General features: G+C 42.4%; 1 protein-coding gene across 1 annotated transcript in view; it reads left to right on the forward strand.

The window, feature by feature from the left end:
- The window catches only part of MED13L (mediator complex subunit 13L), a 167434-nt gene that overhangs the window by 109042 nt on the left and 36866 nt on the right, over positions 1-21526 (forward strand). Inside the window, exons 5-11 of the mRNA XM_069870826.1 lie at positions 8619-8764; positions 10132-10326; positions 10696-10887; positions 14454-14616; positions 15228-15332; positions 18528-19244; positions 20513-20735. Coding sequence (XP_069726927.1) covers positions 8619-8764; positions 10132-10326; positions 10696-10887; positions 14454-14616; positions 15228-15332; positions 18528-19244; positions 20513-20735 — 1741 coding nt within the window. The remainder of the gene's footprint in view (positions 1-8618; positions 8765-10131; positions 10327-10695; positions 10888-14453; positions 14617-15227; positions 15333-18527; positions 19245-20512; positions 20736-21526) is intronic.

Here is a 21526-nt window from a genome sequence, read left to right on the forward strand (position 1 = left end):
CTGACAATTCAAAATAACTGTAGTTCTAAATCAGCACTGTTCTAAAGTGTAGCACAAATGTAAAAAAGAAATGCATTCGATAGCCATTAGTGCCCCAACCAGTACATTGTGGGGGATTGCTGACTGCATCACCTGCTGCCAAGGGAGAAGTGTTGTCTATGATTTCATTGCAGGAACTTTATTTTATAGATCAGTGTGACCTCTTTTTTTCCTGTCAATTTTACCTGGTGTTGATTAGATTTAGTGGAAACTGGGTTTTATTAAAAAATCATAATTTAGCACATACATTTTTTAAGTGATCTGAATTTCTGTTAGAGGGAAACTATTTCTCTGTTTAATCTTCTTATTTGCGGGCAGTGTATTTTCTAACCTGAAATGCCTTAAATGTTCCTAGATTTTAAGTATTAGTAGGAAGATGCACATGATCATCACCTCTCCAGCAGTACTGCTGGATTCCTGCAGTTGGGTCTGCAGGTGGCATCGTGGTACAGAGGGGAATCCTGTCCCAGTCATAGTGTGGGAATTGGGTAAAGTTGTTTTGAATGGGTTGCACTTCTAGTTATGACGTGTTAGCTAAAATGATCAGCTTTTCACCGGTTAATTGTTATATTAGCAGATTTATTTACTAACCTGTTCATGCCATCTGTCATTGTCTCATATTTATGCATGTATGATACAAGGATAAACCTTATCCTTCATCCAGGGGCTTTCACCCTTCCTTCTTACTCCGTGTTGCCTGATAGGAAGAGTTGGATTTGTCCCTGCATGTAGAGAAAGAAAATAGGTAGCTGTGGTCATGGCAGCCTGCTGCCTAATTTAATTTTTCAGGTATATTGTGTTAGTTTGGATTATTAGTTTAGCAAGACATCAACAGTCTAGGAATTATTTCAGTTCATCTTAAATAATGGGAGGCAAATTCTACATGGGAACAGTGCATTTTTTTACAAGCCCCACACATATGCAGCTAGTCATAAATCAATACATTTCCATGTTCAGCATGCAGCACTTAGGTGTTAACGATCTCAGTGTCAGACATCACGAACAGCCGGTGCAGGGAACGCAGAGCAGTCTGTGCTGTGTTTGTGTTGTTTGTATTAAAGGCTGTGGGCGTTGGACAGGACCTTTCCTCCAGCAGAGGCTTGGAGAGGGTCTTGTACTTAGAGAGGCTGTAAAATAATTACTCCTCAAAATGTTAGCTAAGGGGACGTGCATTAGTTCCCCTTGGCTTCTTGGAGGTGCTCACGCTGCCGTTAGCCCTGTCGTGCTGCAGAGTGACATATCCAATTGACGTACAAACCGCAGGATCCCTCTGGGCTAGCAGGTCATCTCGCGCATGCAGTTATGCAGAGGAAAGAATTGAAGGCTGTTAGAGATGGGATCGGGGAGGGAATCTCCGTAGCGAGGCATGTATTGGCCTTGGCAAGAGGTTTTGTTGGTGACAACTGAGAACGTGTTGAGATAATAAGTCTGTAATACAGAGCGTGTTTAGATAATGTTATCTAAATGCTTGCTGCATTGTGAAACTGTTACCTCAGTGCATTACTCCACCGCTGGAAAAGGACTAGAGATAATTAATATTTATACTGAGTTCCTGTGCGCGCATCTCATACATTAAAAAAGTAAAATCCAACAGCATATGGGAGACAGTGTTAAAAAGGACCCGAGTCATTCTGGAAACGAGGTTTTCTCCTCTCTCTTTGAGAAAGAGACAACAAAAGAGCACGGTGAGGAGTAATTACCAAAGCCATAGGATTTAATCTGCAGCTTGACCTCCTGTATTCTTATCTCTGCCTTACAAAAATGTGCAGCTTTGGGCAGAAGCAGCTACAGAAACGCACTGGGAGAATCCTGGATATGTTTTTTCCCAGTATCAATTTCTGTTGTTGGTGAGACACCGGTGCATGGGAAGCAGTGGTGTTCCAAGTCCCAGCATCCAGTGAAAGGGCTGCAACACGTGGTTTCAGCCAGGCTCTCAGTGGAGTTCCTGAACGATGCTCCAAGGAACTCCAGCGGAAGGGACCATTCAGTGCTGCTGCGCTCTCTCCACCCTAACACACAGCACGTGTTGAAAGCAGCTAGGCAGCCAGTCTTTGGTTAGCAGGGGTCGATATGGAATAAGAGACCATGAAATAGGTTCTTGGTGCCTTTTCACATATTGGAGCATGGGCCTGCATCTGAGACCATAGAAACGGGGTCAGCTTTGTGCTTATACCAGTTGTTCAGAAGGCTCTTGTACCCAGAAAACTCTGGAATTGCTTCACGTCTGGAAGTGCTTTCCTTTTTGGTTTAGTTGTGGTTTCTGCACAAACTGTTCCCAATTATGCCGTGATTCTGTGATTCTATATTGCGAACTACTGAAGTTGTGCTTCTGAGAAACTGTCTTTTTTTCAGCTTGGGCAATAGTCAGAGTCCGTCTGGGAGGCAGGGAGTAGGTTACGGGTTACTTGCAAGCCTGAGAAACGCCACAGAGATATTTGCCTCTCAGGCTGTATCTACACTGCTTGCTAGACCAGACAGGTCACGATCTCAAGAGCTGGCGTGCTATCATCCAGACTGCTGTGCTGCTGCGTGCTCCCTGCTTGGCTCGGAGCGGCGGCGGCTCACGCTCTTCCCAGGCAATGCCCAGGAGAGGTGCTGGGGAGAGCACGGCCAAGGACCGCTTCCCATAAAGCAATGTGGATGATGCCTCCCTTCTGAGGGTGAAGAGGTTTTACTGTTTCCCTGAAGGGCCAGAAAATGTGCCCTGGTCTTTTTTATTTGTGGACGAAGCCTCTTCTGCTCTCGTTGTCTGTGAAGGAGCTTTCTCTGCTAACACAGCTGCCTGGCAGGCCCCTCTAGTAGCGGTTCCTAAATCAGAGCATATTATGTCCTAGAGAAATGTGCTGGAGATCGGGGCGCTGTGCACCGTTTCCCTCACTTCAGGAGAACATGTTCGAACACAAGGTCTGAGTTCCCTAAAGACAAAGCAGAGGCCTTTCTTCTCTCTTCCCATTGCATTGTTTGTGGTTGTTGTGGGAGCTTGTTCAAAGTCAAACTTGACTGAGGGTATTTAATTCCAGATTATTTAAAAAGCGGTAATTTTCATATTAATATTAATTTGCTCCTCCTCTTCAAGAGCGCTGCTGGAGTGAGGTGTGTCCAGGTGCTGCCATCTCCTGCCTGGACCTGCCCATGCTGGGACCTGATAAAAACTGTCCTGCTGCTTTAGGCAAATGTAAAGGAAATAATTTTATTATACTCTCGCTACTGCTACGTTCCAAACCTTTGCAGAGCTTTTTCATGCCCTGTTTTTTTATAGTCCCCATCAAAGAAGTGATAGTCTTACTGGTGTGATTGTCCCCTTCCCTAAGGCATGTCCCTGACTGCTGCCTCTGTTCCAAGGTCAGGGAGTGATTTCAAATCATATCATAAAGCTTTTTTTGGAATATCCCTCTAATAGGGAAAAAAAATCATGATGTCCTGTAAAGGTTTTTGTAGATTCCTCTTGGTGCCCCCGAAATCCCAAAGAAGTAATGTTATTGGTAGTTTTTCATTATTATTTTCCCGAAGTCATTGATTTCCACGTTTGTCACCCAAAATGAGGTGTTTTGAAATCCCATATGAGGTACAGTTTGAGTTTGTACACAGCCGTACGTGTCATATATGCAGTCAGAACTCAGCCATGAATTACTGTACCCTGGCATTAATTCATTGAGGCTGTTTGTATGGAAACCATATCTTTAAATTTCCGTTCTGTATTTATATAAACCTAATAACAGATCGAAAAAATACGTAAATCCATCAGATGTTCTCCTTTCTCTGCCAGTGTTGTGTGGTTTAAATCTAGTTGTGTTTTCATAATCCTCATCTGATTTATATATATAAGTAAATTTAACATAATGTTATTTCCTTTAAATCATTTATAGCAACTGAGGGATTTGCATTCATAAAGATTGTGGGAGGTACTAAACATTACATTGAAAAGGGATTCAGCTACTTTTTTAGGCATCTCAGAGGTTATTTAAGGTACAGCAACGCCAGAAGAAACATCTGAAAGAAAGTTGGTGGTAGGTGCTGGTGATTAGGTGCCAAACTGAAAGTTTGGTTAATGTAAATACTCTTCATTTGAAGATTTTTCTGCTTTATGGGGGGGAAAAAATACTGTAATACGTAGGAGGAGGACTTAAATCTTTTGTTTTGCTACAAAATGTTGTATGGCATTACTGTTTCTTTTTTTGTGTGTGCTTTTCCTTACAGATTATCTTTCCTCTTGAAAGGCAGGGGTCTAACCATAAAGAAGATATTAAAAATAAAATTAAAGGAAATGGCAGTGAATATTTGTCACTGTGTAATGGAGGAGTGACGTATGTTCTATATATGTTCTATTTGGGAAGATGACATCCTGAGGGAGCCATCAGTCACCTGTGAGGGAAAGATAGGTTTCTGAAAAGGTAACTGAAAAGGAGACAACAGCTCCTGCACAGTGCAGCGAGAGTACTGGTGGAGTTTGGCTTTCTTTTTAGTTGTTTCTAATTTTTATAAAACAGGATGAACATAATGGGTCTTATTTAAACTCATGATGACATTTTGTGATGGAAAGCTGCTGCCACCACACCGTTGTCTCTGGTGGCAGTTTGTATGCCTGAAAAAAAACACAGAAAGGAAGAATTTAAACCTCTCAGACCCTAAAGGGTAGGTAGCTGGATGAATGCACCCGAAGTGTATTTCGTACTAAGTTCATGGGCATATTGCTAAGCCTTTTCATTTTACATACACCCAAGTCATAAATAATTGAAACTGCTCCTATTTTTGTGCATTAGATCCTTCAGTCTGACCCAGGTTTGTGATTTGGAACTTGTGGGGAATATACGGCACGTTGGCCTCCCTGCTTAGGACCAGGGTGCCTGGTGGCTGCTCTGGGTGGGTACCTTGCTCTCACACTGTCACCTACAGAGCCATTGTCTCTTGTTCGGCTCCTCTGGGTAGTAACACAGGCTTGAAAGCATGATTCTGAAGCTAGTTTATTCTTTAATATGGGCAAAGTAACTGTACAGTGCAGCTATTAAAAATGACTAGTATTCTTATTGCTGTAATTTTCTGCACGGGTCTGAGTTGACAGCTCAAGGTATTCCAGCAGACTTTGTAGAATCAGGGAATAGTTTGGAAGCCGTTTCCCATGGCTCCCTGGAGGTATCTGATGTTTTGAATGTCAGGGAGATAAACAGTACAGGAATAAGTGAGTTTAAAAACCTGGAGAGATTGTGGAGTGGGTTCTCAAAGGCTGTCAGCTTTGGGTTTTGAACTAGGTTGAAATAAATGTAAATAAATAGAAAACCCCAGTCTGAATGTGGTGCTCGATGTTTGTAGAAACCCTGGTCTGATGTGTGTTTTGTGCGTAGCTCTTTTACAGTGCCTTTGTTAGCACTAAGAGTAGTGGAGCTGTTAGGAAAACTGGCTGTTGATAAAACACAGTGGGAAGGCTTCAGCGAAGACCTAAACAGTTTCTGTGTTTTAGAGCTTTAGCTTGAAGTGTGTAAGTCTTGATACACGCTGTGGAGCTGTCGCTGAACAGTTATTAGACGTAAATCCCGAGTGCTCAGGCTGCTCCTGAAGGCGACTGGTTTCAGCTTGGCAAGTTCTCATTAGCTGGAATTTTATTGGAAGCTCTGTCTCACATTTGTGAGTGATTTCTGCAGCTTGGTATGTAAGGAATTGTGTGAAATGTACTGGAGACAGGAATGTCAGAGGCTGGGCTGTGCGTGCCTGAGCGCTGTGCATCACCGTGCACTGACGCTGCTCCCTCGAAATAAAATTCATTTTTGTTACTACAGTCAACATTGTTCTCAGGGGCTGCCAGGAGCTTATTCGGAGGGTGGGAAGTCCCCAGGCCTTGATCTTTATTATCCTTGGTCTCGAAAGCTGAGCTTTTAGCAGCGACTCTGGCACTGAGGGAACACAACATTTCTATAAGGATTTCTCCTGCGTGAGCGCTGGGAGGCTGCCCCGAGCCAGGCTGGGAGGGGAGCAGCGTGGGGCGAGCACTGGTCAGAGTGCTTGGTGCTGGCAGGTACTGTTAGCTCTGCTCTGGAGAAAAGGAGCTTCTCTGTAGCTGAGCATGGTTTGGTTCTAGTGTTAGAAATCCTAGATTCGTGGAATGGCTTGGGTCAGAAGCAAACTCAAAACCCATCCACTTCCACACCCTGTCATGGGCAGGGACACCTCCCACTGGATCAGGGGCTCCAAGCCCCATCCATCCTGGCCTTGAACCCCTCCAGGGATGGGGCAGCCACCCCTGCTCTGGGCAACCTGGGCCAGGGCCTCCCCACCCTCACAGCAACACATTTCTGCCTAAGATCTCGTCTCAATCTCCCCTCTTCCAGCTTCAAACTGTAACCCCTCATCCTGTCCCTGCGCTCCCTGATCCAGAGCCCCTCTCCAGCTTTCCTGGAGGCAAGTGATCCATCTTTCACTAATGAAATGTTTATTGCTGGTCATAAGTAGTAATACTCATTACTGTTATACTTTGTTATATTTGCAGGGAGGTAAAATGGGTTGGTGCTATATTTGTGTATCTTTTTCTTAGTGATTAGTTACCCAACTTTAAATCCAAGGCTATGTAATTTTCTGAGCTTAATGAATAATTTTGCTGTTAGCTGGTTCTTCGTTGAAAAAGTTACCAGCACATGTTTCCTTCCCTGCAAAAACAAATTAAATGAATCTTATGCCTTTTAAACTCTTATTTTGGTCTTTTTCTTATTCCAACAGTGTTTATGGATAGTTCTGAATGTTGTGTAAGATTCCATGTGATTTGTTGTCATCAGCCAAAAGGCTGAATTTCCTCTGGCTCAGCTGCAGACAAGCAGGACTCTCACAGTCACACGCTGTAGGGAGCGTGCAGAACCCGGAGGATTTCTGTGCGATATCCTGAAGACAGGAGCTGACAAAGACAGCTTTACAAATAGCTTTGCTCCCTGCTTTAGAGTGAATGACCAGCTGCGTGTTGAACCCTTTGTGGAGATTATCCCTGCTTGATCTGGGACCAGATTGCTCATCTTTTCTTTATTTATTAATATCTAATATTTCATTTTTATATTAAGGGCTATTACTCTAATAGGAAACCAGCAGGCTTTGATTTTATTTTTGTATTTTTGGTATGCACAGAAATCCATTCTGCTGTTTTTTCTTTCTTTAATGTGATTTGATTTCTTCTTCCTGGGGCAAGATAGCTAGGTAGAAATACCTGGAATCTATCATCCATTTTGTCCAGTGTACCTCCCCCCAGGTAAACGGCAACACTGATGATAGTGAAATTTCTTTCCTGTGCGAAAATGGAAATCTCATTAACCCTTTGATTTCAGGTCAGTCACTGATTGCTGCAAAGTGCTTCTAAGTACAGCGTGGTAACACCAAGGAAGTCTGGTTGCTGTCTGCCATAGAAGTGGCTTTTTCCCTTCAGATTTTTCTCAGCTGACCATTTCCCTTGGGGTTTTGTGGCAGTATTTAAGGCTCATGAAGGAGTGACTTGTAGCATGGGACACTGTGTAGAATCCTTCAGAGATTTAGTGGGATTAAAACAGCTTCCTATTCTAGAGCGTCAGTGCCTTTGTTTAAAAATAGCTGACAGCAATAGAGCAGTTGGTTGACTGAAATACTACAGTGGAATTGCTGTAGTTGCCTGTGTTGTTTCTCCTGGTGAAGGTAGTTAAGAGCTATCTTTAAAACACTGGTTGCATTACAGCTGGCCCAGAGCCAAAGCCAACAGCTATAAAACTATGTGCAGCTATTGTGTTGGACAGAAAAATTACTGCATAATTACCGCTTCAGCTCTGTAAAATTTTAGTTGATTAAAATGACGATAAAAAGCATGAAATGTGTGTTGTTTTCTTGTGGCTTTGTGGCAAGGAATATTTAAGCAAATAGTTAGCTGTGATGGGAGGTCAGTCTAGATGTCGAATCAAGCGGGAATGTTTTAAACACCACTCATTTCAAATTAAGTTTAAGCATCAGTGGCAAATCTGTGGTTCCTCTTAGACCATTGTCAACTTTTTGTAATGTTCATGTGCCTTTATTTTCTGTACTGGAGGCTCTGCTGAGGTGTTTGACAAACAGCTTCCCTGTTCTTTTTCTTATTCCCTTTTCAGCTAGAATCCATTGCAGAGTGAATTTGGGAGAATTTCTGAATACCCCTGATTTTGCTCTTTGAATCCTTGTTAAAATCCCATTTGTATGTAATGATCTTATTAACCAAAACAAGCAGGAAAACACATCTTTGAGATAGCTGCTGACGTTGTCAAATAGTTGTCTAGTGACAAGTCATTCTGTTGTGTGTGGTCATGGATCAGTCAGTGAACCTGTACCATAGAATGGTTTGGCTTGGAAGAGACCTTAAAGCCCATCCAGTTTCAATCCCCATGACATGGGCAAGGACATCTCCTGCTGCATTGGGTTGCTCCAAGCCCCATCCAACCTGGCTTTGAACCCCTCCAGGGAAGGGGCAGCCACAACTATATGCAACAGCCACAAGTGACAAACCAGAAGAGTACATATATTGTGCCTCTAAGGCTATGGAGTCACTACCTCCTGTGAGTTCATTAGCATGCTAATAAGTCTGTTTCTCATTTGTCTCTCTCCTCCTCCAGTGAACATTTGTCTTGTGCCTTCACATTCTTTCTTCATGGGGAAAGCAATGTGTGCACAAGTGTGGAGATTGCTCAGCACCAGCCAATCTACCTGATCAACGAAGAGCATATCCACATGGCCCAGTCCTCGCCATCGCCCTTCCAAGGTAAGTGAGCTTTATTGGGCACTTTGTGTGCCTTACCTCCCTGCTATAGGTGGAAAGGACCTCGCCCTTGGTGCCCTTATCTTCAGAGGGGAATACGTTAAGATTAAGTAACTCTTCAAATGGGTTAAATTTTGATTCAGGAAGCTACAGGCGTGAGAAAAAATGTTGCTAGGGCTTCAGCGCTACAGCCAGCCCTAAATGGTGGGAGAATTTTCCTCACCTTTCTGTTCATTAGCATTTAAAGTTAGCTGCATATGATAAACAAAGAGATTAATGATTTTTGTTATTGAAGAAAGTGAGTGCGCTGATTTGGTTTTCTTACATGGTATCTGCGTCAGTGGGTTCGCATCTGTGACTTCAGTCCTATGTCAATGCAGATACTAGGGTTATCCAGTTCAGGAGTAATTTTCATTCATAGATAGTCAACTATCTTTTTAAATTTATAATAAAAAAGGATGTGGTTGTGAAAATTTATCAGGAACAATGGAAAACTTGATGCATCTGTGACTGTTTATTTACCAGTGTAAGAAATTAGGGTTTTACAGAATCAAATTAGTGGGTTATTATATTCATGATGCAATTGTGGTACAAAGCTCTACATCTAAGAACATTTAAGAGTACTGGAGTCACTGAGTTCCGCTGTCTTTCTATTATCTGAAATTATCATTTTAAAGCAATTAAAACAAGAAGTTTTTATAGAATCAAACGTTCAGTGAAGAAACACCCAGAGACTATGAAAAGAGCATTTGTAGAGCAGTCGGTTTATAGAACCTTTACTGAAAAACGTTTTGTTTCTAAATGAAGAGTTTTGACAGTGACTCAGACACTTAAATCAGGGAAGGTTTTATTTCAGTGAGGTAAATTCATTAACTCCCTCAAATCAAATATGACTAATTGCAAAATTGAGTCTGAATGGAAACACCTGGTGTTGAGCAACTAGTTCTTATTTGTCGTGACTGTAGTCTTCTTCATATATTGTTATCTCCATCCTCTCTAATGCTGGGAAGTTTCTAGTGCCATAAATTCCTGGTAAAAACCCTGCTGTTGAATACGTGCCCTCTGTCACTCCCACTGCTGGTCAGCCCTTTGCCACAGCAAGTGCTGTTTCTGTACGCTTAAGATTTATTCATTGTGGAAATTATTAAACTAAACTGCCAAGAGGCCCATTTGAGCTGAGTAGGATGGCTGTACAGGAAGCTGTGTGCTAGGACATAGACTTCAATTCCCAGCCCTCCTGGTTTTCCAGTAGTTTTCCCCTGGAGACAGACCTTACACCAGCACGCGAAGGGAGCCGTGGCTCCAGTGAGGGTGCAGAGCCCGGTTGATGGCCGTACACGCTGTAGGGACTGTTGTGTCTTCCTTTGCAGTTCTGGTGAGTCCCTATGGTTTAAATGGGACGCTCACGGGCCAGTCGTATAAGATGTCAGACCCGGCAACTCGGAAATTGATGGAAGAATGGCAGTATTTTTACCCTACGGTGCTGAAGAAAAAAGAAGGGATGAAGGAGGAAGAAGAGTTGGGCTATGACAGTGATTTCCCTGTGGCAGTTGAAGTCATTGTTGGTGAGTAGCTGTATTCTGCCTGAAGGATTTTCTTCCACGTGATTTTTTTTTTTTAAAAATCTAATTAATCAGCAACAGCCATTATAATTTTCCTATATACTCTTGTAGCTCTCTTGACACTGGAACATCTGACTAGTTATCTTGCCTCAAGCTTCTGTACTCCCTGTATCCCACACGCTATTATTCACAGCATCAGGCTCCTTCTTTCAGCTCTGTTCAGGTTCTAGGGGGTTAGATGTACATTAGTATGTGAAATTCCTTAGCTCTTTTTATCTTGGATAATAAGTTTTGTCTAATTGACATTGAAAACAAGTCGAAGTAGCTAGGGCTGGTGAATATTTAAAACTGTTGTTTTCCATTTCTTTGTAGGTGGTGTAAGGATGGTCTATCCTTCAGCCTTTGTTCTCATCTCCCAGAGTGACATCCCCATGTCACAGAACACTGCCAATACTGGAGGCCATATGAATGTGGGACAGCAGGGGCTTGGAAGCATGAAAGATCCTGCTAGTACCTGTGGGATGCCGCTCACTCCACCCACTTCTCCAGAGCAGGCCCTTATGGGTAAGCAGTGAACTCGGCCTAGCACTACTGCATGGCTCAAGCTAAGTGAGAGTAGGTGTGTGAACAGCAGATCAAAGCCAATAGACTGGAAGTTAGGAGAGGACTTGTTGTGAAGGTTTGTGCTAAAGGGAAAACAGTGGTTTAAACACCTCTGAAGACGCATAATTAAAGAAAACTTTGTGAACTCAGTTAAGTTCCATTTTCTATAACTACATTATCTGTACCTGAGAGGCAGATTCTGGCAGTGGTTTAGACAGACTTTCTGGTGTTGGTCTTCCTTGTGTCGGGATGGGAGGAGAGGGCGGATGTGTTGTGGTACAGGAGTGCAGGGAAGAGCATGTGCAAGAGTATGTAGCTCCTTATAAAAAGAGCTAGAAATGCAGCACTTAACTAAATGTTCATGTTGGTGTAATAAAAATTTGCAGATTGTAGGTACTCTTTGACCAACATAGTTGGGTTTTAGTTAAAGGCCAAGCTAGCTTAGCCTTTATTGGCTAGTTCTGTCACATCAAGAGGATCAATCCAGATGAGAAGCCTAAGAAAACTGATTGTCATTGGTCTCATTGCCATGGAAATACTTGTTGTATTGATATGTGCATAAAGAGTGCCTGCATGTGAGGACAATCAAAGTATTTAGTGTATACTGCTAGTAATATAGAGGGTGGGCTTTAAATCCACTTTGAAAAGTGTTTTTCAAGGCAACTGATAGTTCAAATAAGCCAAAAGCTTATTAGCAACTAGCTAAAGCAAGATAGTCAACTTCTAAATACCAATCTCTATGGAAGTAATGATAGGTATTTTCATGTGCTGTTGTATTTTTAAATTTTTCAAATCCCTGTTGAACTTGTACAGTATCACAAGGGGATTCTATTTTAGAACATTTATGAACTGTTAATATCTCAAAAGTGTCAATCCCATATCGTCCAGTCTGGCAGTCACAGTTTCTGTTTGGTTTCTGCTGTTGTTTGAGAGCGATATGGATTTGTGTCAGAGAGTTGCCTCTCCAGCAAAGGATGAGAGGGGGCTCCTCTATATGATGTCATACGCTATTTTAAAAGACCTTGAAAAATTGGAGAAATGGGTTGTAAAAATGCCATGCAGTTCAGGATCAGTAAATGGGGGACACAAATGAGAATAGTCTGAGGCACACGGATACCACTTCAGTTAATACTTGTCAGAATGTCATTGTAGGACCATGTCCAGTTTGAACAGTTAAAGATGTGGACAAATTGGAGTGCAGTGAGAATGATGATGGATTCTGCAAACAAGACCCACGGGAAAAGATGGAAGGAATTGAGGTTGTTTAGTCTAGAGAAGAGAAGCTTGAAGGAGAGATGGTGTAAGCGTCTTCTAGAGACATAAAAGGGGAAAACAGATAATCTTATGTCTGCCACCAATATGTAATGAACCTGAGCTGGAGCAAAGCAAAACAAGGTTAGACACTAGGGAAAACTTTCTCTGAGGAAGGATAATGGAGTGCTGGAAAAAATTAGCTGGTGGGAAGCTACAGAATTTCCATTAACAGGGAGACAGGGGGTTGCTGGAGGGCTGGTTGTTGGTTGTTTTAAAGAAGAGGTTAGTCTGATGTGTTTCAGGAATAGGGGTGCAGCTGACCCAGCTTTAAATCAGGGGATGGACTGGATGAACTCTTCGGGTCTCTTTCACCTGTATTTTTCCTGACTTTCTGAAGTCTGCAAGGAACTGAACTGCTGCTGAAACCAGGGAATGGCGTTTGTGTAGAAATAGGCTGCACCGCAGGGCTTGTGAAGTGATCAGTGGTGCGTGGCTGGCTGTGTCCTCCAGGAGCCGGACCTTTGCATCCATGGTTATTTGTGGGCGTTCCAGTATTTTGTCAGTGAGTTTCATGGATAAACGAGTGTCAGTGTATGAGAACAAAATGGTTTTGGCTGCTGCAAAGTTCTGTTCCATGTCATGCCATGTATTGCTGTACTGTATAGTGTAAAACTAGTATAGAAATTTGGAAAAAAGGGCACTCAAATCTAACTTGAAAGCTGCAGTGGCTCCCCAGTTACCTTCTCCTGGCCTCCACTTCCCATCATACTGTTTCCCCCACTCCCAAATTATAACTGCCTTGCTGTTGATATACATGATGGTGTGCGCTGCTATGTTTGTTCAGACATAAACACACGTTCCTTTCCCTCCCCATCCCCCAAAGCAGCACAGGTTTGCTAATTCTGAAGTTTTGGTCTGGTTTTTTTGATCATCTGTTGAGTTCATGACGTTGTAGAGTATTTGAAAGCCGATGACATCAATTGTTAGAACCATGAGCCTCAGTGTGTTTAGGGATTTGTGAGTTTACGCCTTTTTTTTTTTTTTTTTACAAGAGAAGTGGTTCTAACTGTGAAAAAAATAAGCATTAAGAATCAAAGAAGGGGCAGGGTTAGGCAGCTTGCGCACTATTTTAGAAGTTGTGGTTTGAGTCATCTAGCAGAAGTCGTCACAGCTCCGATGGAGGCAGGGATGTGCAGCAGTGAAGCCTTGCAGCGTTTCGTTCTTAAGGCTTCTTCAGTTGCGTCAGGCAGGAGGACAAAGTGTTCTGTACACTGATTTGACCTTGTTAAAATGCGGCAGCTCCTTCCTTCCTTTCCCACCCAGAGCACAGGGGAGGGCTGCTCTGCCCAGCCAGGCGAGCCTGAAGCTCCCTCTGCTGTTCTAGGGGGGGTGTAGGGAAGGCTGGAGCGCACTCTTCGCCTGAAACAAAACCCGGTTTCACAGAAGAAGAAGAAACATCTGCCTTTACAACAGCTGGTCAGGGTTCTGCATCACAGACAGGAAGAAATGAAGTGCAGAATGTAAATCAGAGCTTTTCAGGCTACCAACATGTTGAAGTAACGTCTTCATTTGTTCTCTCTCTGGTAATCGCACAGTGTCACGGGGGCCCTCGCAGGTTATGTTAATAGAGTACACTAACGATCAGCTGTGGAACGGTTTCTGTGCTGGGATACATTGCAACTGTAAGATTTTACCAAAGCAAGCAGTGATTCTGGTATTTCATTTCAAGCATAGCAGAAAGAAATAGCATCACACATTGGTTTCTTCAGTGAGGTTTTATCTTCAGTGTAAAGAACAGTTCTGGTTTTGAAACAGGCTACATAAATTATTGGTTTTCTTAAGAGATGCTTTTAGAATTACCCGTATTATAATAAATACAGCCTTTAAAGCAGCTCACCAAAGACTATGTAAATTCAAGTTTCACATCCAGGATAATTGGGAAAAACCTCTCCACACTCTCTTAGGGATTCAGTACAAGGCTGTAGGGGCTAAATGACCTCGATTTAAGAGGCAGAGTGTGCTCTTTCACATGGTGCAGGACTTGCGCCACTGTATTGCACACAAACCTGGTATAACTCGGTGCCATCTTTACTACCCTAGAGGCACGTGTTGCTTGGAAATGTAGTTTAGTCAGTCTTTGGTAGTGATGCTTGCAGTGAATGGGAACATCTGTGTGGTCAGCAGCCTTATAGGAGGGCAAGTCTGCTCAAGAAAAGGTATCAAAAATGCATATTAAGAACAGCTATAACGTTAATGCTTACTTTATATTGCAGGAGAAGGTGGATGCTCCCAGAGCAGCATCAGCCATTCTGCGGTGCAGGAGGGGACGGTCAGTGTGCACAGTCCAAAGAAATCAGGCAAGATTACTGCAAAATTGCACAATCGCATGGTTCACCGTGTCTGGAAGGAATGCATTCTCAACAGGTCACAATCCAGGTAAGGCAGCACTCCTGATGGTTTTGTTGATTAATAACATTATATAGAGTTAAAAGTCTAATAGTTGTGTCTTGGATAATGCTAGTCCTCACAGAATTCTGTTGCCACTAATCAAAGCTAATGGCGTAGAACAGTATTATCAAAGAAAATTTGTCACTGTGTTCAGCTAGAAATTTAACATCGTATTTGTAGTTGTGTGTCTTAATCACGACAGTTCTGAGGTTACAAATCTATGACATGTGCCCTCAACTAGCTGCTCTCAGGTTTACTGGTTGCAGTTTCTCACTCCAATTGTAGTTACTAGACTGGAAGTTGGGTGGCTGAAGCACAAATATTGTATCTTTGATATTTAGAACACTACAGGCAACATTTGTTTTGGCACAGACATTGGACTGAAGTGCTGAAGCTTATGGTAAAGTGACCTCCCAGAGGTCAACTGTGAGCCTTAAGGAGTGATAGAGGGAACTACTGTTAAATACAGAATGCTGTTTCAAAGGTGAATTAGGAACTAGTTAACTCGAGGGGAACGTATGTGAATTTTTGGACCTGTGTTTTGGGAATTTTTGTTTTACAGAAGGTGATAACTATTAAAATAATTTTATCTTCTTCAGGAGGAAACAAATTACAACTGCAAATTTGGAAGAGGAAGTTCCTAAAAAAATTGTTTCTTGGGATTTTGTGGATCCAGTCCAAAGAGTCCGTTGTTCTTGTTTCAGGTGAGGTTTGAAGAGATTAAGTGTTTGTCATGTTGGAAGAGCCCTGCTGAATTCAAGCAGAGGTGCACTTACAAACGGAGTTATGTTTTAGCTGAGAGAAGAGGAAACTCTAATATCAAAACTGTGATCATCACACACATTCAGGTGATTAATGTGCATCTTGTACCATTGTCACTTGCAGTAGTCAACTAGAGTGGAAAAATTATCTCAGAGTAGAAAATGGAAGCTAAGATCACTGAAACCTTTCTCATTCATGATGAACTCATCCTTTGGGCTTTTCAGAGGTGTGAACTTCAGGTTTGGGGGCAGATGATGAGGGGCAGAAGCTGCCTAGGTTTCAGGTCATGTTGATTGAGGGATAGTGCTACTGTCCCTGTTTGAATGGGAAAAGAATCTCTTTACACCATGTACCTCTAGTCAATCTGCCATCATACCAAGAGAATGTAAAACCTTTGCAGCATGCTCATCCACTCTCAATGGATCAAAAAGAAATCACTGCTCACTTACACAAATACTTAAAAGTTTATTAAATTATTCTTCATCTTTTATGAAGGCTTGAAATTCCAGACACTCAGGAAAGGCAAACGAGCACTACCAATTCTGCATAACATTCTTAAAATCATCAGGGAAATGTTACAGGGCTAGAAAAAGAACAGTTTCCAGTGAAACAGCCCTGCAGAACTGCTCCTGCTGAAATTTTTAAGTGCTAAGGTCACTGTAGACTTACAAGATTCATAAAGATGTTTTTATGATCTGAAGGAGTTATTCCTTAGGTATGCGTAGATGTACATGTCATTTGTATGATCAAACAGAAACGCTGATCATGCTATGCTAACCCTTTTGGGTTTTTTTTTCTCTCTCTCATTACGCCCCCCGACTGTAATACAGGTCTTGGCCAAAATAACAGCCAGTGCAGCAGCCGGCGATGTTGCTGAGATGATTCTCTGGTTTCTGGCTGTTTGAGGCATAGCTGGTGTCCTTTTTCCTTTTAATACTCTCTTAACAGCAGGGCAAACCTAAGAAAAACGCTGTTGTTATTAGCAGTTAAATTAATCTATCATCTAATGAAATCCTTAAATGTGTTACTGCCACAACAGTCTCCTTAGAGCTTTCTGTATGGATTTGGCTGTACAGGGGAATTCAGGAACGTAGCATTCTCACCGTCTCCACGGGGCTGTTGACTAGAAATTTCCATTGTCCAAAATGGAATGTATCTTTTGCGTTTGCCTTCTCACAAAGCCAGATCTTTGTTTATTTGGAAGAACTGGTAGGATGCTGAGGAGCTGCGAGTCATGCAGAGGGCAGGATGTTCAACCTGGAGACTCTGTGCTGTGTCCGAAGTGAAATCTTGCTCCTCTGCAGCCTTGCTCTTTACCCTCCTGTGTTGCTTGTATGTATATACTTGAGTGCAGAAAGCTGAAGTGTTTCGCCAGGACGCCAAGTGTTTTCTATGGAAAACAGATCCAGCCTCACATGGAAAACACAAGGAATCAATAGTGGCCAATGAAAGCTGAATCTATGGATAGGTTCAGCTGTGTTTGCAACTTCACACTGTTTCTTAACACCTCCAGTGCTAATGACATCATGCTGGAGTTAGGAAACACAGCAACTGGGACATTAAAACATTTTCGTTAACATGAAAGCAGTACCTGATTTCAACCAGCAGTAAAAATTGTCTGTGTAGTTACAGAAATGGGACAGCTACTTTGATATAGATATTGGTTTAGTCATTACTGTGCCCTTTCTGTGTGTTATAGAAATATCAAGATACGTTCTTAAATAGCAAGTCTTAAAGGCTTGTCTGATACTCGGCATGAAATTCAATCATCTATAGACCCAGCTTTGTGTCTTGAACAACAGGCTGTCTAAAATAATTTTCTGTGGTCACCTAAAATACGGTGAGTGATGGAGAACTGAGTCAACGAAATGTTCCAAGAACATGCTTAAGGCAAATCTCCGGTTACTAGGGCGTGAGCTCCACATTGCGGGTGAGTGCAGCTAGCGGCCATCTGCTGCTGCAGAGGATTTGCAACACGGCCTGCGAACAGCTAAGCCCACAAAAAAAGCCAGGACAATGCCACGTAACATGGATGGGTACAGGAAAAGGATGTAGCAGGCACAGGAAGCTGCATTTGTACAATTTGACAGTGCTGTGTGCACTGGGATGTTTCAGTAGCTTAATCATAAAAGCAGAATTGGTTTCTTCAATCTGATAGTCCACTTTAGCTGTGATAATGTAGTTTATCTTTGTAAGTATAAAGCATATTATATGTTCTGAAGTGTTTTGTTGCTGTTCTACGTAGTGTTCTTTTAAACAAAAAAGGGATGGAGTGATTTATTTTGAAATGGTATTTAACTTCAGACAGGTAGAAATACTCAGCACAATAAGTCTTTCAGTTTCTGCTTAGCTTAAAAACCCAAAGAAACAACTAAACAAAAAAATCCAAACAAAAAAGGCCAATAAAAGTATAGACTTCGTTAGATGTCTTTGTTGTACCATGCCTGGGGACCATCAGCTGGATGATGAAAATACTGTTTAGCAGTACCTGAAACACTGAAAGTCAGTCAAATACTGGATACGGATTGAGAAAAGCCATGTTAAAATAAGAAGCAAGTAACAATTTTGTACGGTATTGCTTTTTTTGTTGGTAATATTTTAAAATATTGCTTTCTTCCTCACTTCTTACCTCCTTTTTTCTTTTGTGGTTTGGTTTTGAACTGGAGTTACTCTTTTCCTTTAACTGATACGGAGGAGGAAACTGCCACGAGAGCATCCCGCCGTATGTTGTGTCTGTGAACGTAACTAAACCCATTCCCGTTGGTATCTCTTGTAACAGAGGCTCAGAGGGTGCAGTGGTGCTGCTGCTCCCTGGCAGGCACTTTATTTGAAAGGCTGTCTGTCTTCAGGGTAATAAAGCAAGACTAACGTGGATTCTTTGTTGTATTACCTTCCATCTAAGCAGTACTAAGTTTTTATAAACATTAAATCTTCCCTTTGAATGTCATTTTTCACTTTACAGGCCAGAGAAAATGCAGGCAAGTTGCCTTGAACGACCTGGCCTGGATCATCTGACCATTCCAGAATCCATTAACAGATCAGGAATAGACATAGGATTTCTCAGTGCTCCTTTTTTCTCCTGTTAGTCAGATAACCGTGTAGACCACGCAGTGACTTGTTTCTGCTTTTGCTTTCAGGCACAAGGTTTTCAAACAGCGTTTTGCTGCTGGCTCCGGCCGTCCCCCAACGATAAATCAGCCAGGATTCAGTGTGGGAACATCATCATCCTTGCCACCTCCCGCCTCTTCAAAGCACAAAACGACAGAGAGACAGGAAAAAGGAGAAAAACTGCAAAAACGGCCAATGATGCCCTTTCACCATCGGCCCTCTGTGACTGAAGAGCTATGCATGGAGCAGGACTCATCAGGGCAGAAACTGGGATTAGCAGGAATGGAGCCCTCTTTAGAAGTCTCTAATTCCAGAAAGTACGAGAAGCCGCTATCTATACCTGCTAGAAATCCAAGCAAGCAAATGAATATGAATCCTATGGATTCACCCCATTCCCCTACTTCCCCGCTGCCTCCCACCCTTAGCCCCCAGCCGAGAGGTCAGGAGGCAGAGAATCTGGACCCGCCTTCCGTACCTGTAAACCCAGCGCTCTACGGCAGCGGGCTGGAGCTGCAGCCACTGCCCAGCTTAGATGAGAGGACAGTCCTTGTCGGACAGAGGTTACCTCTGATGGCAGAGGTCAGCGAGACGGCGTTGTACCGTGGGGTGGCGCAGAACAGCGAGTCGCTGTGGAAGTCCTATAAAGTCCTGTCGAGTGACGATCCAGAATTCAGGCTCCCGAATCTTCCGTGTGAGAGATACGATACCAAGATGGAAATAAACTCAGACAGCACTGCACTGAAAAGGTAAGAGCACACACTGGGCCACGTAGTGCTTCTATTGCATTATGAGCACGACTAAACTCTGTTTTCAGTTGAAACTGGAATAAGTAGAAGGCTTTTCTGTAATGTCAAAGATGATGGAAGCTGGAGAGAACGTTAAACGCTGAAATAGAAATGTGCTATTGTAGTACTCCTTATTGTAGCGTTCCTAACTTTTTTCATGTCTGGCTTTCTCTTGGGGACTATGAGAACTGATAAATGGTTTTGTGACCTTTATCACAGTAATTTGAGCGAATGTAAGAGCTCTATTAAGCTTATATCCTTTGATGATTTAAGAAAGGAAAATCTGGTTTGGGTTATGCAGCCTTCCAGCTACATAAATGGTTGATTTGGAGTGAAATACCGATTATGGCACTGCAGAGGCACTTCAGTGTGGTTTGCCCAGTCATGGGGGTTTAAAATTGCGCCATACCACGCTCCGTGTAAGGGGCAGATGATACTGTGTTATGGAACGATACTGCTTTTCGTGAACCCAAGCTGTTGGATCTTTGGAATGGATAGAAGCTTTACTACTGACTTCAGTCTCTGTAGGGTTGAAAATGAAAACCCTGACAGGCTCTGGTCTGTACACATGAAAGGGCAAATGCTGATCTCTTGTACGTGTTGCTTTAGAACAGCTACCGCTAACACACGCTGTCTTCCTCCATCAAAAACATGAGCTACCTATATTTTAAGGAATTTTTATCTATCTCTTTTTTTAGTTTTTTTAAATATGGATTTTTGTTTATGCAAAGGTACTTGTTTATTTATCATTTTAGCATGAGAATTTGAATTAATTTTATGCTGGCCTAAAAATTACTTTTGCACTCCAAGAATGCATAGAAAAATTTACCAAAGAGAGTAGTTAATGAAAATGTATGAGCTGAAATAAATTGAGAAAGAATTTTTGAATTATGACAACATTGATTTTTGGTAGTTACAATGGATTTTGCTACATTGAAAAGATTGTGTACTTCAAATTATTTTGATTTATGTACTGACAAGATTAATTCGATTTTCATTGTCCCAGAGTAGTTCATATACAGTAAGAAGTTTAATGCCAAATGTAGGCGAACACACCCTTTATTTGAGGAAAAATATTTTTCTGTCTGATTGAGGAGAATGGGGTGGGACATGGGCTGTATTTGTGGGCAACAGCTACAGATCTAAGAGCTGTTATTTTTCTTTGCTGTAAAAGGTGTGTTTGTTTTGTTTCACGACAGCTTTCTTTGCTTGTTTCTTTTTATTTCCAGGCTCTTAGGACAACCTAATAAACGGTTTAAAATCCTGAGGCAGCAGAAACCAGTGCAGACACTGAACTACCTTGACCCCTTGTCTCTAATACAACCACCTGGAGAAGGCTTGGGAGACATGAGCGATCCGTACACATTCGAAGATGGGGACATCAAATACAGCTTCACTGGCAATAAAAAATGCAAACTTGGGGCTGAGAAAGATCCGCTGAAAAAGAGCAAGGTAACACGCGAATCCGGAGTCTTTGTCACTAGCATTCCTGTTGGACTTACAGTCCTGTAGCTCAGTGTTTGCTCTGCAGCTCTCAGGAAGAGACAAGCCTGTTCCACAGATCAGAACCAGAGAGGTTTTGTATTTCTTTCCTGTGCTGGCTCAGGAAAACCTTCATTGCCTGGTGGTGTTTCTGAACTGGTGTTTGTGGGCACCCCTCTGAACCTGTTTTTTGTGTGGCAACACTGCTGTTGCAAGGGATAGTTCCCGTTTATGTGTGTTCAGCTTGACCAGCAGCAGGTCCCACATTTAAGCTAAGCAATAGAGTACTTTGAGCTTTGTAGTCACTTTGTAGACGAAACAATTTGCTGGGCTTTTTTACCTCCTTTGCTTGCTTCCTCTTGATGATTTCCCTCACTGTGAAGCTCAGCGTTCTCCAGCTCGAGTTTTGGGCCCAATTCTCTTGGGCAAAATTAATGTAGCCTTTTGCTGAGAGGGTTTGTGGCAGGGTTGCTGCATTGGTCTGTGAACATTTCTTTAGAGATATTCTTCCATATGTGAAAGAAAACAACTTTTATCACCGTTCTTTGGTCATGACTGCCCTGGACAGATGAGACTTCTTATGGATCTTACCCATTACGGAGCCATTCCATTGTCTGGCTACTTGCTCTCTTGTTCTTGTGGGGGCAGCCACCACACTAGAAGTTCTAGGAGATGTTTTAGCTGAAGGAATCGAGGTGGCTGATTATCAGCACTGGCGCATTGTTCACTGATGCACATGGAATCCTTTGTCAATCATACAC

Source organism: Phaenicophaeus curvirostris, chromosome 17 (genome assembly GCF_032191515.1).
Source record: "Phaenicophaeus curvirostris isolate KB17595 chromosome 17, BPBGC_Pcur_1.0, whole genome shotgun sequence".
NCBI lineage: Eukaryota > Metazoa > Chordata > Aves > Cuculiformes > Cuculidae > Phaenicophaeus > Phaenicophaeus curvirostris.